General features: G+C 45.8%; 1 protein-coding gene across 2 annotated transcripts in view; it reads right to left on the bottom strand.

Moving 5' to 3' along the window:
• Positions 1 to 14260, bottom strand: part of LOC143301885 (cationic amino acid transporter 4-like) — a 43463-nt gene that overhangs the window by 21386 nt on the left and 7817 nt on the right. The window contains exon 2 of one of the 2 annotated variants that reach the window (XM_076616314.1): positions 12841 to 13098. In XM_076616314.1, coding sequence (XP_076472429.1) covers positions 12841 to 13048 — 208 coding nt within the window. In that variant the 5' untranslated portion in view covers positions 13049 to 13098. The remainder of the gene's footprint in view (positions 1 to 12840; positions 13099 to 14260) is intronic. The other variant, XM_076616315.1, reaches the window with a different exon arrangement.

Below are 14260 nucleotides of genomic sequence, written 5' to 3'. Positions count from 1 at the left end.
TGATTCTAATGGTTGACTAGTTAATTTATTTTATTTCGTTTATATTCTTCAGCCTTTTTTATTTTATTTTTCCTTTTTTTCATGCTCATTTAGGAGAGAGGAACAGGGAAAGTAGTGATGATTTAAGACGTGGGTGGGGTGGGAGAGATAATGGAGTTTCGTCTAAAATAACAATTTTTTTTTTTTAATATCATAATTATTATTTATTTATTTATTTATTTATTTATGTAAGCTTATATATATATATATATTTTTTTTTTTCTCAAGGCCTGACTAAGCGCGTTGGGTTACGCTGCTGGTCAGGCATCTGCTTGGCAGATGTGGTGTAGCGTATATGCATTTGTCCGAACGCAGTGACGCCTCCTTGAGCTACTGAAACTGAAACTGAAACTGGATAGACGTTAAGCAAAAGAACGAACACACACACACACACACACACACACACACACACACACACACACACACACACAGAGAGAGAGAGAGAGAGAGAGAGAGAGTCTGCCTGTTCTCTGTGATATGATCAATATCCATGACGGATGTGTAAGGCTGTGTGGTGTAGAGTGATTGGCCGTGTTCCACTAACTGTTTCCTCGTCACATCGTGTTTACGGCTGTCGCTGTGGTGTGTGTTCCATTAATTGTTTCCTTGTAACGCACGTCTTCTCTCACCCTTGTCCTTTCGTTTTAAAAGAATGCACTGAGGGTTTAGTTTTGTTTTTCGTTTGTTTTTTGGTGTGTACACAGTTATCATAATGCTATTACACCGTGACCTTAAGAGCAAATGGATTCTAAAATGATTACACACACACACACACACACACACACACACACACACACACACACACACACACATCCTATTTCCTGACAAGAAACAAGTGTCGCCTTACATCATAAGCGCTGGTACTCATAACTGTGCACTGTAATCAAATTTGTGTGTGTGTACACTGGAAACTGATATTTTGTACTGAAATGCTGCCACACTTTCCTCTTTGGGGTTAGTGTTGGTGGTAGTAGTAGTAGTAGTAGTAGTAGTAGTAGTAGTAGTAGTAGTAGTAGTAGTACTGTTGTTATAGTAGCAGTTGTTGTAGCAGCAGCAGCAGCAGTAGTAGTAGTAGTAGTAGTAGTAGTTTTACGCAGCAGTAGTTTTAGTAGTGGCAGTGGTGATGGTAGTAGCAGCAGTAGTAGTTTGGCTGCAGCAGTAGCAGAAGTAGTTTTACGCAGCAGTAGTTTTAGTAGTGGCAGTGGTGATGGTAGTAGCAGCAGTAGTAGTTTGGCTGCAGCAGTAGCAGTAGTAGTTTGCCTGCAGTGGTAGTAGCAGCAGCAGAAGCAGCATTACCAATAACAGTACTGGTAGTTATGGTAATACTTGTAGCGGTAGCAGTAAGTGAATAACAGTAGTGGTAGCAGGAAGAGGTGGAGGAGAAGAGGAGGAGGAGGAGAGGGAAGGAGAGCGAAGAGGAGGAAAGGAGGAGGAGAGAGAGAGAAGATGAGGAGGAGGAGAGGAGGAGCAGGAGAAGAGGAGGAGAGAAAGAGAAGAGGAGGGGGAGAAGGAGGAGGAGACGAGAAGAAGAGGAGGCGGAGAAGAGGAGAAGACGAGGAGAGGGAGGAGGGGAGGAGGAAGAGGAGAAGGGGAGGAGAGAAGGAGAGGAGGAAGAAGAGGAGAAAGAGGAGGAGACGAAGAGGAGAAGAGGGGAGGAGGAAGAAGAGGAGGAGAGGCGGAGAAGAGGAGGAGAAGAAGAGGAGAGGAGGAGGAAGAGGAGAAGAGGAGAGGAGAAGAGGAGAGGAGGAGAAGAGGAGGAAGAGGAGGAGAAGAGGAGGAAGAGGAGGAGAAGAGGAGGAAGAGGAGAGGAGGAAGAGGAGGAGAAGAGGAGAGGAGGAGGAAGAGGAGGAGAAGAGGAGAGGAGAAGAGGAGGAGAAGAGGAGAGGAGGAAGAGGAGAAGAGAAGGAGAGGAGGAAGAGAAGAGAAGGAGAGGAGGAAGAGGATGAGGAGAAGAGGAGGAGAGAAGAGAAGGGGGAGAGGGGAGGAGAAGGAGAGGAGGAGGAGGAGAGGAGAAGGAGGAGGAGGAAGAGAAGAGAAGGGGGAGAGGGGAGGAGGATAAGAGGAGGAGAGGAGGAGGAGGAGGAGAGGAGGAGGAGGAGAGGAGAAGGAGGAGGAGGAAGAGGAGAAGAGAAGGAGGAGGAAGAGAAGAGGAGGAGGAGGAGGAGAGGACGAGGAGAGGAGGAGAAGAAGGCTTCGCTGTAGCAACAACTGAGTCAGACATACAGAGACTGAGTAAAATCCACAGGGTTCGTGGGGGAACTGGGTGCGTGGGAGGAAGAGAGAGAGAAACATGTCACTCTATATATCCACATCCATAATTCATGAAAACCTGGCTTACATTACATGGCTGTTGAGTGACAGAAGGGGGTATGGAGGAGGGGGTGGTGGTGGTGGTGGTGAGAGGCAGAGACAGAAAGAGAGACAGACAGTATAGAGATATAGAAATTCAGGGAGACAGGGACAGACAGGAGGCAGACTTGCACAGAGACATAGACAGACAGAGACAGAGTGAGTGAGTGAGTGATAATGCAAGCAATGCCGTCAACAGATGGCAGATGCATTTGTGCGTTTCCGATTTATCCCGGGCCCTCACACCAGCTGGCGCACTCTCATACGTGATGACATATGTTGTAATATAAATCCAGAGGTTTCTATCCCTGACTCATAATTTGTCATTGTATTTTGTTGCTTTTCTTTCTTTCTTTTTTAATATTAAGCGAGCGAGAGAAAACAAACGAACGAACGAACGAACGAATCTTTTTTCTTCAGGGAAAAAAGGGATAAGCACAAATGGCTTGTTTTCATCCTGCCCACACGAAAAGGGAAAACATAACAAATACTCAATACAAAAGCACGACATTGCATGAATAAATTTCAGTTCTGTCCCACGAAAAAAACGAAAAACATAAGTGCATGCACAATTAATACTCAGAACAGAAGCAAGAGAAGAAAGAGGAAGGAAGAGACAAGGAGAGAAAAACAGACGGACAGACAGACAGACAGACAGACAAGAGAGACAGATAGAGGGGGGGGGGGGAAGAGGGGAGGGGAGAGAGTGAGAAACAGACAGACAAACACAGAGACAGACAGGCAGACACAGAGTGTGAGACTGGGAAAGGTTAAGACATTGTATATACACATTCTTTCATGAGTTTGGTTGTTTTTTTGTTTGTTTTTTTGTTTTTTGGGTTTTTTTTACTGTGATAATTTAACACGAAGTAAAAAGTTTCTTACTGGGATTTTTTTTTTTTTTTTTTTTTACATTATATTGATGACAAACATGAACTGACGTTAGTAAACACCTAGTTGGTCTTCTTCTTGCTGTTTGTTAGTTTGTTTTGTTTGTTTGTTTGTTTTTAATCAAAAGGCTTTCAGACTTTAAACTTTGATTTTTTCGCCCCCCGACACCAACCAGTCCGTCCGTTCTTCTGGAAAAAAAATCTAGATAATTGAATAACACTAACAGATGACTTATCATCACATGACACCACATGGGAAACTGCTATTTGCTTTTTGAACAATATTTACACCTACCCTGAAAATATCATACGCTTGGGAGTAACACAACACGTGGGATTCATCTTCGATGTGTTGTTTGCAAACAGGGCATAGTGGATGTCTTGGTGTTGCATCTTTTTCTGTATCATAGTTTATGTATATAGACAGGGGATATACCAAGTCTGAATTATGTATATCTTAATTTGTAGCGCTTTAAGCACTCCAGAAGTGTGTGTGTGTGTGTGTGTGTGTGTGTGTGTGTGTGTGTGTGTGTGTGTGTGTGTGTGTGTGAGTTTGAAGGGTTTGTTTGAAAGTACCGTAAAATTCAAAACAGTTTTTTTTTGTTTTTTTTTGTTCAAGAGTATCAAACCACGTCTGTCCATACTGAGCGATCAGTCTTTGAATATATAGTAGAAAAAAAAAAAAAAAAAAAAAAAAACCCATCGAATGTCACCAACATTTTACATGTTGCCACACATCTCCAAAATCATTGACACACAGCAACTAGTTGCCTGACATGAAATGCCCACATGGAGTGATGGCCTACAGAACGCGTCCGCCTATGAAGCGAGAGAATCTGAGCGCACTGGTTTTAATCACGGCACAGTCGCCAGTATTTCCCCCCCCCTCCACTAGACCTTGAGTGGTGGTCTGGACGCTGGTCATTCGGATGAGACGATAAACCGAGGTCCCGTGTGCAGCATGCACTTAGCGCACATAAAAGAACCCACGGCAACAAAAGGATTGTCCCTGGCAAAATTCTGTAGAAAAATCCAATTCGATAGGAAAGCAAATAAAACAAGAGAGGCAAGGCCTTCAAGACTCACTTGTGATACACTTATGTATCGAGTATAATTTCAAAATGTAATGTTTAAGATGAGAAAGATCAGTTTAAAGCAAATTAAGTCCCCTAGCATTAATTACAGAGTAATTTCCCTTTTTTACTATCTGCACCAAAACGTTTGCAAAATAAATAAAACTTCCATGCTTAACAAAAGAAGTTCCTGTTTGAACAAAAAATGATAATAATGACTGCTCTTGTTGTTGGGTCAGAATATCAGATTAAAGTGCCAAGTTCAGAGAATACAAAAAATATGAATATAACAGTAAATGCAGTTTGCATATAATTATAATTCATTTTTTAATTTTTTTTGGTGCCCATCCCAGAGGTGCAATATTGTTTTAAACAAGATGACTGGAAAGAACTGAATTTTTCCTATTTTTATGCCTAATTTGGTGTCAACTGACAAAGTATTTGCAGAGAAAATGTCAATGTTAAAGTTTACCACGGACACACACACACACACACACACACACACACACACACACACACAGACAGACAACCGAACACCGGGTTAAAACATACTCACTTTGTTTACACAACTGAGTCAAAAACTGTAGATAGGAAAGAAAAAATGGGTGGCGCTCTGTGTAGCGACGCGCTCTCCCTGGGGAGAGCAGCCCGAATTTCACACAGTAGCTGGTTCCTCAACAGAACATGTCTGGGATAACTTGGTTGTAAAATGTAGCCCTAAATATTTGTAACTATTCACAACATTAATAACTAACCACTCATCGGCAAATTTTTTTTTTTAAATAAGAAAAAAAAAAGATCTGAATTGACTCGTGTGTTAACTGCACCATTATCGTCCACTCTCGGCAATTGCTGTAGCCAATACGTTTATGGAAAAAAACAATGAGGGAGAGAGAACATAACCTTGTCTTACCACTGATTTGTTTTGTTTTGTTTTTGTTTTTTCAAAGTCTGTAAGACTATCTGGGCACCTGGCGATACCTAGTTTGCAAAATCTTTTACATCTTGCTTCCAAATCCACTTTTTCGACGTATGTTCCACAGGATATTTTGATTAACTGCATCAAATGCCTTTCAAAAATCAAAAAAACAAACATGCAACTCCCCCGAACTTTCCAAGAGGTATCTTTGGACAACAGAATACAAAACAAAAGCATTATCTGAAGTTGAATACCCCAGCCTGAACCCACATTGTTCTTCGGCGATTTTTCCACTGTCTTCAGCCCATTTCACCAAACGGGTAATTGTTACTTTTGCAAACACTTTCCCAAGTATGGTGATCAACAACACTCCTCGATAATCACTAGGGTTGTCAATGTCCCCGGCCTTGTGCAGAGGCACATGATTGCATCTTTCCACACACTTTGATACTGCTGTGTATCAAATACACCGTTAAACAAATGTAAAAGAAGAGGCATAGTTTGATCTAAAGACTGTTCTAACATTTCGCCTAAAATCTACCAGGACCTGGAGCTTTGTTCTGTTTCAGAGACCGAATAGCATTTGCTATTTCGTCTGTGTGTGTGTGTGTGTGTGTGTGTGTGTGTGTGTGTGTGTGTGTGTGTGTATTTGTATTTCTTTTTATCACAACAGATTTCTCTGTGTGAAATTCGGGCTGCTCTCCCCAGGAAGAGCGCGTCGCTACACTACAGCGCCACCCTTTTTTCTTTTCTTTTTTTTTCTTTTTTTTTCCTGCATGCAGTTTTATTTGTTTTTCCTATCGAAGTGGATTTTTCTACAGAATTTTGCCAGGGACAACCCTTTTGTTGCCGTGGGTTCTTTTACGTGCGCTAAGTGCATGCTGCACACGGGACCTCGGTTTATCGTCTCATCCGAATGACTAGCGTCCAGACCACCACTCAAGGTCTAGTGGAGGGGGAGAAAATATCGGCGGCTGAACCGTGATTCGAACCAGCGCGCTCAGATTCTCTCGCTTCCTAGGCGGACGCGTTACCTCTAGGCCATCACTCCACTGTGTGTGTGTGTGTGTGTGTGTGTGTGTGTGTGTGTGTGTGTGTGTGTGTGTGTGTGTGTGTGTGTGTGTGTGAAAGAGAGAGACAGACAGACAGAATGCATTCAAGTGCATATAAGAGAGAGCGAAAGCGAGCGAGCGAGCGAAAGAGAAAGAATGAAATCACGACCACAGTCAAGACCACGATCACGATATTTTATTCAGAAAAGGGCCAAAGGGATGAAGCGGGGTCACATGGAGAGACAGACAGACAATGACAGAGACACAATGAGAGGAGAGAGAGAGAGAGAGAGAGAGAGAGAGAGAGAGAGAGAGAGAGAGAGAGAGAGAGAGAGAGAGAGAACTGAGAACTAAAAAAAAACGTTTTTTTATTCAAGGATTAAGATTTTAGGCATGGCCTATTCTTCCAATCTGTCCTTGCTAACCTACATCAGTCACAATAGCACACATTGAGAGGGAGGGAGGGAGGGAGAGGGGGTGGGGGGCGTGAGATATTCAGACAGACAAATAAATACAGACAGACAGACACAGAGCTCCACCAGATGTTTCCCACAGACTGAGTCGATCAGTCCTTTCAACACCTCTGCTTTTCACGTTGCTTTTGTGTGCATGCACGTACGCACACGTACAGAGAGAGAGAGAGAGAGAGAGAGAGAGAGAGAGAGAGAGACGAATGGATGGTTTATTCATTTATGGGCCACTGCCCTTTATGAAAAAGTGTCAGAAAAATATCAACGTTGGAAAGAAAAACCAACACAACATAGATATATATCATACCTTGGTAAAGTCCCACTTCAGCATCCTAAATTCAGCTCCATGAATTTAGGATACTGAAGTGGGGCACTTTTAAGCTACATTTCCTCACCTGAGTATAAACATTATGAAACATACATGATATTGTGATTTACACATTTAAATAACAGAGACAGAGAGACAGAGACAGAGGCAGACAGACAGACACAGAGACAGAGAAAGAGAGTTCCCCAACAGATATTGAGGACAAAAACGTCGATAACAGCGGTATTATCATTACAGCAGTATTATATTATTATATTATGGATTACACGAAGAGAAAGAGAGTTCCCCAACAGATATTGAGGACAAAAACGCCGATAACAGCGGTATTATCATTACAGCAGTATTATATTATGGGTTACACAAAGGGTTGTTTAGCCGAGGGGTGGGTGTGGGGATTAACTCCCACAGCCTAAAAGGTGCTCCTCGTGTGGAAAAGCGCAAAATATAGTCTCTGACAACCAAGTCCAACTCCTGGCCTTCCCGAGTGGTTTAGCTTGTAAACCCGGCAAACCTGTTGTCTACTGATAGGAAAGGGGCGAGGCGGATCACCGGCGCCATAACCGGTTGCTACGGGTAGATGGAATTCGTTAGCCTGGCTGTCCATCTAGGAGAAGGACAACTCTGATTTCAAACCCGGGTAGCTGGAACCCGTTAGCCTTGTCAGGCAGTTCAACTTGGAGAAGGACAACTCTGATCCCAAACCCACCAAGCGCCAGGAGTAGAGGAGAGCTTCGTCGTGCGCAGACCCTGGGTCCATGGCCATGGCTGAACATCCTGTACCCGTGCTCCAGCTATGGGAAAATAGCCGTTGTTCTTCCGACAGCGGGCTTTTTGAGCCAGAAGATAGGAGAGTGAAACTCCGATATAACACCTACAGCCCAATGGTTTCCGGGGCCGTCTCAGACTACTGAGCTATCTCATGTCCTCCTTGGGTCTAAAGAGTGGGACTGGTGCGCGCGAGCCGGTCTTCACTATATAGGGTCGTAGCGCTGGCGGGAAGGAAGCCCTGCAGCGATGGAGCAATGGCGAAACGACAGGTGCAGGATGGCACTGGAGTCGCAGTCGGTACTCTGCATGTAGGCGGTCTGGGATATTGGTCGCTAGCTTGTTGAGGGATAGCCTGCTTGCTCCGAATGGAGACGGGTCTGCAAAAGGGGACCTTAAAAAGCTTGTCTCACCCCCACCCGGTTGGCTAGCCGCGGTCAACGGGCATCTCACACCAGCGGTAAGAAAACAGGGGAAAAATCTGGACGGATAAATCAACGACGTACTACGCAATGGAAACGGACTATGAACTTGAAAGTGGCATGCTGGAATGTACGGACAATGCAGGACTCAGATGAAAACGACCGCCCCCGAAGACGTACAGCTCTAGTGGCGAGGGAACTGTCAAGGCTAGAAATTGACATAGCAGCACTCAGCGAAGTTCGCTTTGCAGAACAAAGATCACTCGTAGAGCACGGAGCGGGATACACACTCTACTGGTCGGGAAGGGAGAAAGAAGAACGCCGACTCTCGGGGGATGGCTTCGTGATAAAGAACTCTTGCCAGAAAGCTACAATACCTGCCAGTTGGTCATTCAGATCGCCTCATGAGCCTCCGCATGCCTTTACAAACGAAAGGAAACCAATATCTAACCATCATCAGTGTGTATGCTCCTACTCTGCAGGCGTTCTTAGAACCCATCGCGAAAGAAGCCTTCTACAGAGATCTCAGAAATCTAGTGCTGAGCATCGAGAAGGAAGACAAAATTTTGATCATGGGCGACTTTAAAGCTAGAGTGGGCAGAGACTTTGAAATATGGAATGGGGTATTGGGAAGACACGGAGTGGGTAACTGCAACGAAAACGGCAGTATGCTTCTGGAATTCTGCAGCGAGACTGGTCGGACTATCACGAACACCCTATTTCAGCAGAAAGACCACTATAAAACAACGTGGAGACACCCAAGGTCCAAGCACTGGCATCTACAGGACTATATCCTGGTGCGCAAAAAGGATGCTAAGGATGTCACTCATACGAAGGTCATTACGAGCGCTGACTGCAACACAGATCATAGGTTAGTTCGTGCAAAGCGCAGGCTAACCCTGAAACCAGAAGAGAGGAAGGGATGCCCAAAGCCAAAGAAGCTTCAGGTCGACAAGCTGTCAATGATGGAGGAGGAATTCCAGAGGGAAATAAATGAAAGGCTGATAAACACCAACGCCCCAGGAAATACACCCCTCGACCAATGCAAGGAACTTAAAAGCATCCTTCAGGAAGCCACAGAAAAAGTAGCTGGCTTCTCGACAAGGAAAAGTCAGGATGGGTTCGATGAAAACGACGCGGATATACAAAGCTCCTCGAGGAAAAAAGGACATGCCATGGAAATATGCTCAGTTCTCCTAATGATCAGAAGACCAAAATGGCTTACAGAACAGCTTGCAGCAAACTGCAAACAAAATTGAGAGTCATGGAAAACTCATGGTGGATAGCATTGGCAGAACGCACACAGATGTATGCTGATCAGGGAAATTCCAGAGCCTTCTATGAATCACTTCGCGCAATATATGGTCCAAGCTACCAACTGCAGGCACCACTGCGTTCTTCGGATGGCACAAGCCTACTTGTCGACAGGCAAGCTATACTACACTGAGGGACTGAACATTACGAAAACCTGTTTGGGGAAGAGAGGACTGTGGCAGCAGCGTCTATAGACAACATACCTCAGGAAGAAGTAAAGATGGACCTGGACAACGCCCCCACACACGAAGAAATCAAGGCAGCAATAAAGAAGCTGAAGTGTCACAAAGCACCAGGCATCGACAGTATCCCAGCAGAGGTATATAAGCATGGAGGAGAAACCCTCATTCAGAAGCTTAAGGAGCTATTCACATCGTGCTGGAATGAAGGAGTAGTGCCACAGGACATGCGCGATTCAGTGATTGTCTCCCTCTTTACGAATAAGGGTTCCAAATCAGACTGCTCCAACTACAGAGGCGTCACATTGCTCTCCATTGCTGGCAAGATCCTTGCCCGAGTTTTCATGGACAGGCTCATCCCATCCATTGCTGAGGTACATCTCCCAGAGAGCCAGTGCGGCTTCAGAGCAAATAGAGGGACAGCTGACATGATCTTTGTGCTGAGGCAGATCCGAGAGAAGTGCAGAGAACAGAATATGAACCTATATGCAGCATTCATAGACCTCACGAAAGCCTTCAACACAGTCAGCAGAGATGGCCTATGGAAAATAATGACCAAACTGGGATGCCCTCCAAATTTCCTTGCAATCCTACAACTCCACGAAGGACAAATAGGTCAAGTCAAGTGTAATGGTGATTATTCCGAAGAATTCCCAATCAGCAATGGAGTGAAGCAAGGCTGCGTATTAGCCCCTACACTCTTCACGATCTTCTTAAGCATGATGCTGAGAGAAACAAACGAGGATCTAGACGAGGGGATTTATATCAGATTCAGGACAGACAGCAATGTATTCAACTTACGAAGGCTCATGGCCCACACAAAGACCTCAGAAGAAGCTATCCTGGACCTGCTCTTTGCAGACGACTGCGCCCTCCTGGCACACACAGAAAAAAAACTCTGCAGGTCATCGTAGACCGTTTTTCACAGGCAGCCAAGGCATTCGGTCTGACTATAAGTCTGAAGAAAACTGAAGTTCTCCACCAAAAAGCACCAGGGACCGTGTACACTGCTCCCCACATAAGCACTGACGGTCATCCCCTTAACACGGTAGAGCAATTCACCTGCCTAGGCAGCGTCATATTGAACGACGACAACCACCTCTCAAAAACAAGCAGAGCACTTGGCCGCCTCCAGAAAAGAGTATGGAAAAACCACTCCTTGCGACTCTCCACAAAGATGCAAGCCTACCGAGCTGCTGTACTGTCAACACTGCTATATGGATCAGAGGCATGGGTGCTGTACAGGAAACAAACAAGGCAGCTGGAGCAGTTCCATCAGAGATGCCTTCGGTCTATCATGGGCATCAAGTGGAAGGACTACATAACGAACATAGAAGTCCTAGAAAGAGCTCAACTGCAAAGCATTGAGTCAATGCTCATGCTAAAACAACTTCGCTGGGCAGGACACATCATCCGGATGCCTGACACTTGCATGCCGAAAGCAGTGTTCTATGGGGAGTTGGTCCAAGGCAAACGCAATACTGGCGCACCACAGAAAAGATTCAAGGACCAACTGAAGAAGCAACTATACCAAGCGGACATCAACCCCAAGACATAGGACCAGTCAGCATCAGATAGAGGTAGCTGGAGATCTTCAACGACAGGGGAACCCAACACTTTGAGGAAACCAGACGACTGAACATCCAGGAGAAAAGGAGAAGGAAAGACCCAGGTCCGCAGCCCAGCAATGCAGGCCAGATCTACACCTGCCCACAATGCCACAGACTCTGCAGATAACGGATTGGACTAACTAGTCATCAAAAGGCATGCCGCCCATCCCTGGCGGGAACTTCCCACTGATCTTCGCAAGCACCTCCCTCCACACCCCCTCCACACACACACACACACACAACTGGTGGTGGTTGTTTTTGTGTGTGTTTTTCTTTTCGTCTAAGTTCATATTATGTGGATAGACGTTAAACTGAAGAACTCACACACACACACACACACACACACACACAGTCCCTCATGGCCATGCCCAGAAGCACATAGATGCCGACTCCGATGGTGGAGCCCCCCAGGCCCCCTACCCTACATACACATACCTCCTCCCTCCTCACCTCTCTCTCCCCACCTACCTGTCCTAACCCCACCTACCCAAATCCTCCCCCGCCCCCCACACCTGCACAGTCCCTGATGGACACGCCCAGCAACATGTAGATACCGACGCCCCCACCCCCGTCCCTTCCCCGATGTTGGAGCCCAGGCCCCCTACACCTCCCCCCCCCCCCCCCACACACACACACTCCCCAACCCAACATACACTTACCTCCTCTCCTCTATTCCACACCCCCACCTACCTATCCAACCCCCACCCACCTATCCCACACACACAACACACACAGACGCCCCACCCCCACACCTGCATAGTTCCTGATGGCCACGCCCAGCAGCACATCGATACGCCAATAGTGGAGCCCAGACCCCAGCCCCCCATCCCGCCTCCCCACGTACACATACCTCCTCCATCCTCTCCTCCCTCCATCCCTCTCCCCCCCCCACCTACCTATCCTACCCCAACCCACCCAGACACCCACACCTGCAAAGTCCCTGATGGCCATGCCCAGCAGCACATAGATGCCGACGCTGATGGTGGAACATAAGACCCCAGCCCTCCCACTCCCCACATATACATACGTCCTCCCTCCTCCCCTCCCCCCAATCTACCTATAATACATCCAATCATCACCACCACCCCCACATACTTATATCTCCTCCCTCCTCCCCTCCCTCCATCCCTCCCCACAACCTACCTATACTACACCCAACCACCAACACCACCCCCACACATCCCTTCCCCTAGCCATTACACACACCTTTCAAACACCGCTCTAGGCAGGCAGGAAAAGTTTGGGTTTTTTTTTTGGTTTTTGGTTTTTTTCTCTTGTTTTGGGTTGTTGTTGTTTTTTTCTTGTCTGTTTGTTATATTTTGTGTGTTTCTACCATACCACCTCCACCCCTCACCCACGCACACAGACCCCCCCCCCCCCCCCCCCCCCCCCCCCCCCCCACACACACACATGCACACATACACACACACCTGCATAGTCCCTGATGGCCACGCCCAGCAACACGTAGATGCCGACGCCGATGGTGGAGCCCAGGCCCACGGCGGTCATCTGCAGGGTGGACAGGCAGCGACGGAGGGAGGTGTGGTGGGCGTCCCCCTCCCCCTCCACCTCCTTCTGCCTCCCCGCCCGCCTCCACACGTGCCGCAGTCGGGCGCCACACTCCCTCATCGCGGTCATGTTTCTGGTGGTGGCGGCTGGTGGTTGGTGGCCTGTTCTGCTATACCTGTCTAAAGATGGAAGGAAAGTGAGGATAGAAAATGGGGGGGGAACAGATAATTTATGGCAACAAAATGGATGGATGGATGGATGGTTTATTCATTTATGGGCCACTGCCCCTTATGAAAAAGTGTCAAAAGAAAACAAAAATCAACGTTTGAAAGAAAAAAACAACAACAAACATTTCATCACAGACAGCGCATCATGCCTTGGAAAATGACATACAAATACACTCAGTTAAGTAATACAAGTAATACGTAATACGCAACATAGGAATTTATGATGCTAAAGTGGGACACAAAAATAGTGATAATTATATCTAAAAATAGAAAGGAAGACGAAGGAGGAGGAGAAGAAGAAGATAAAGAAGAAGAAGAAGAAAAGAAAGAATGAAGGAAAGAAGTCCGTGTGTGTGTGCTCTTTAGTTTAGCGTCTTTGCACTATAGAGGTATGTGAGTGTATGCATGCCTATACTGTGGGAGCAACAGGATATTGGAACGTATATATATTATATATATATATATATATATCTTTGTATATATGTGTGTGGGGTTGGGGGTGGGAGATATGGGCGTGTGTGTGTGTGCTTGTACAAGTAAGCGTTCATCTGTGTGTGTGTGCGTGCGTGTGTGTGTGTGTGTGTGTGTGTGTGTGTGTGTGTGTGTGTGTGTGTGTGTGTGTGTGTGTGTGTGTGTGTGCCGTGGAAGCTGCGATACATAGACTAGAAGTGAGTGTATTGAGGAGGGGGTAGAGGAGGTGCAGGGTAATATGTGTGTGTGTGTGTGTGTGTGTGTGTGTGTGTGTGTGTGTGTGTGTGTTGGAGCTCATGTACGTTTATATGTATTTGACTGTGCTTTCATATCTGTGAAACTGCGTGTTTGGTGCATATCTGTTATGCATGTGTGGGTGTATGTGTGAATGTGTGTCTTCATGTTTTACATTTATTTGCTTATTTATCATCATTGTTGTCTTATTTATTTAATTATTTATTTATTATTATTATTATTTTATTATTTTCATTACTACTACCTTCTTTATATCATAATTATTATTTATTTATTCATTTATTTATGTAAGCTTATCTTTTTTTTCTTTTTTTTTCTCAAGGCCTGACTAAGCGCGTTGGGTTACGCTGCTGGTCAGGCATCTGCTTGGCGTATATGGACTTGTCCG

The sequence above is a fragment of the Babylonia areolata genome, chromosome 28, assembly GCF_041734735.1.
Source record: "Babylonia areolata isolate BAREFJ2019XMU chromosome 28, ASM4173473v1, whole genome shotgun sequence".
NCBI classification, from domain to species: domain Eukaryota; kingdom Metazoa; phylum Mollusca; class Gastropoda; order Neogastropoda; family Buccinidae; genus Babylonia; species Babylonia areolata.
The sequence above is the reverse complement of the archived record's forward strand: the minus strand, read 5'-3'. Positions and strand labels throughout refer to the sequence as shown.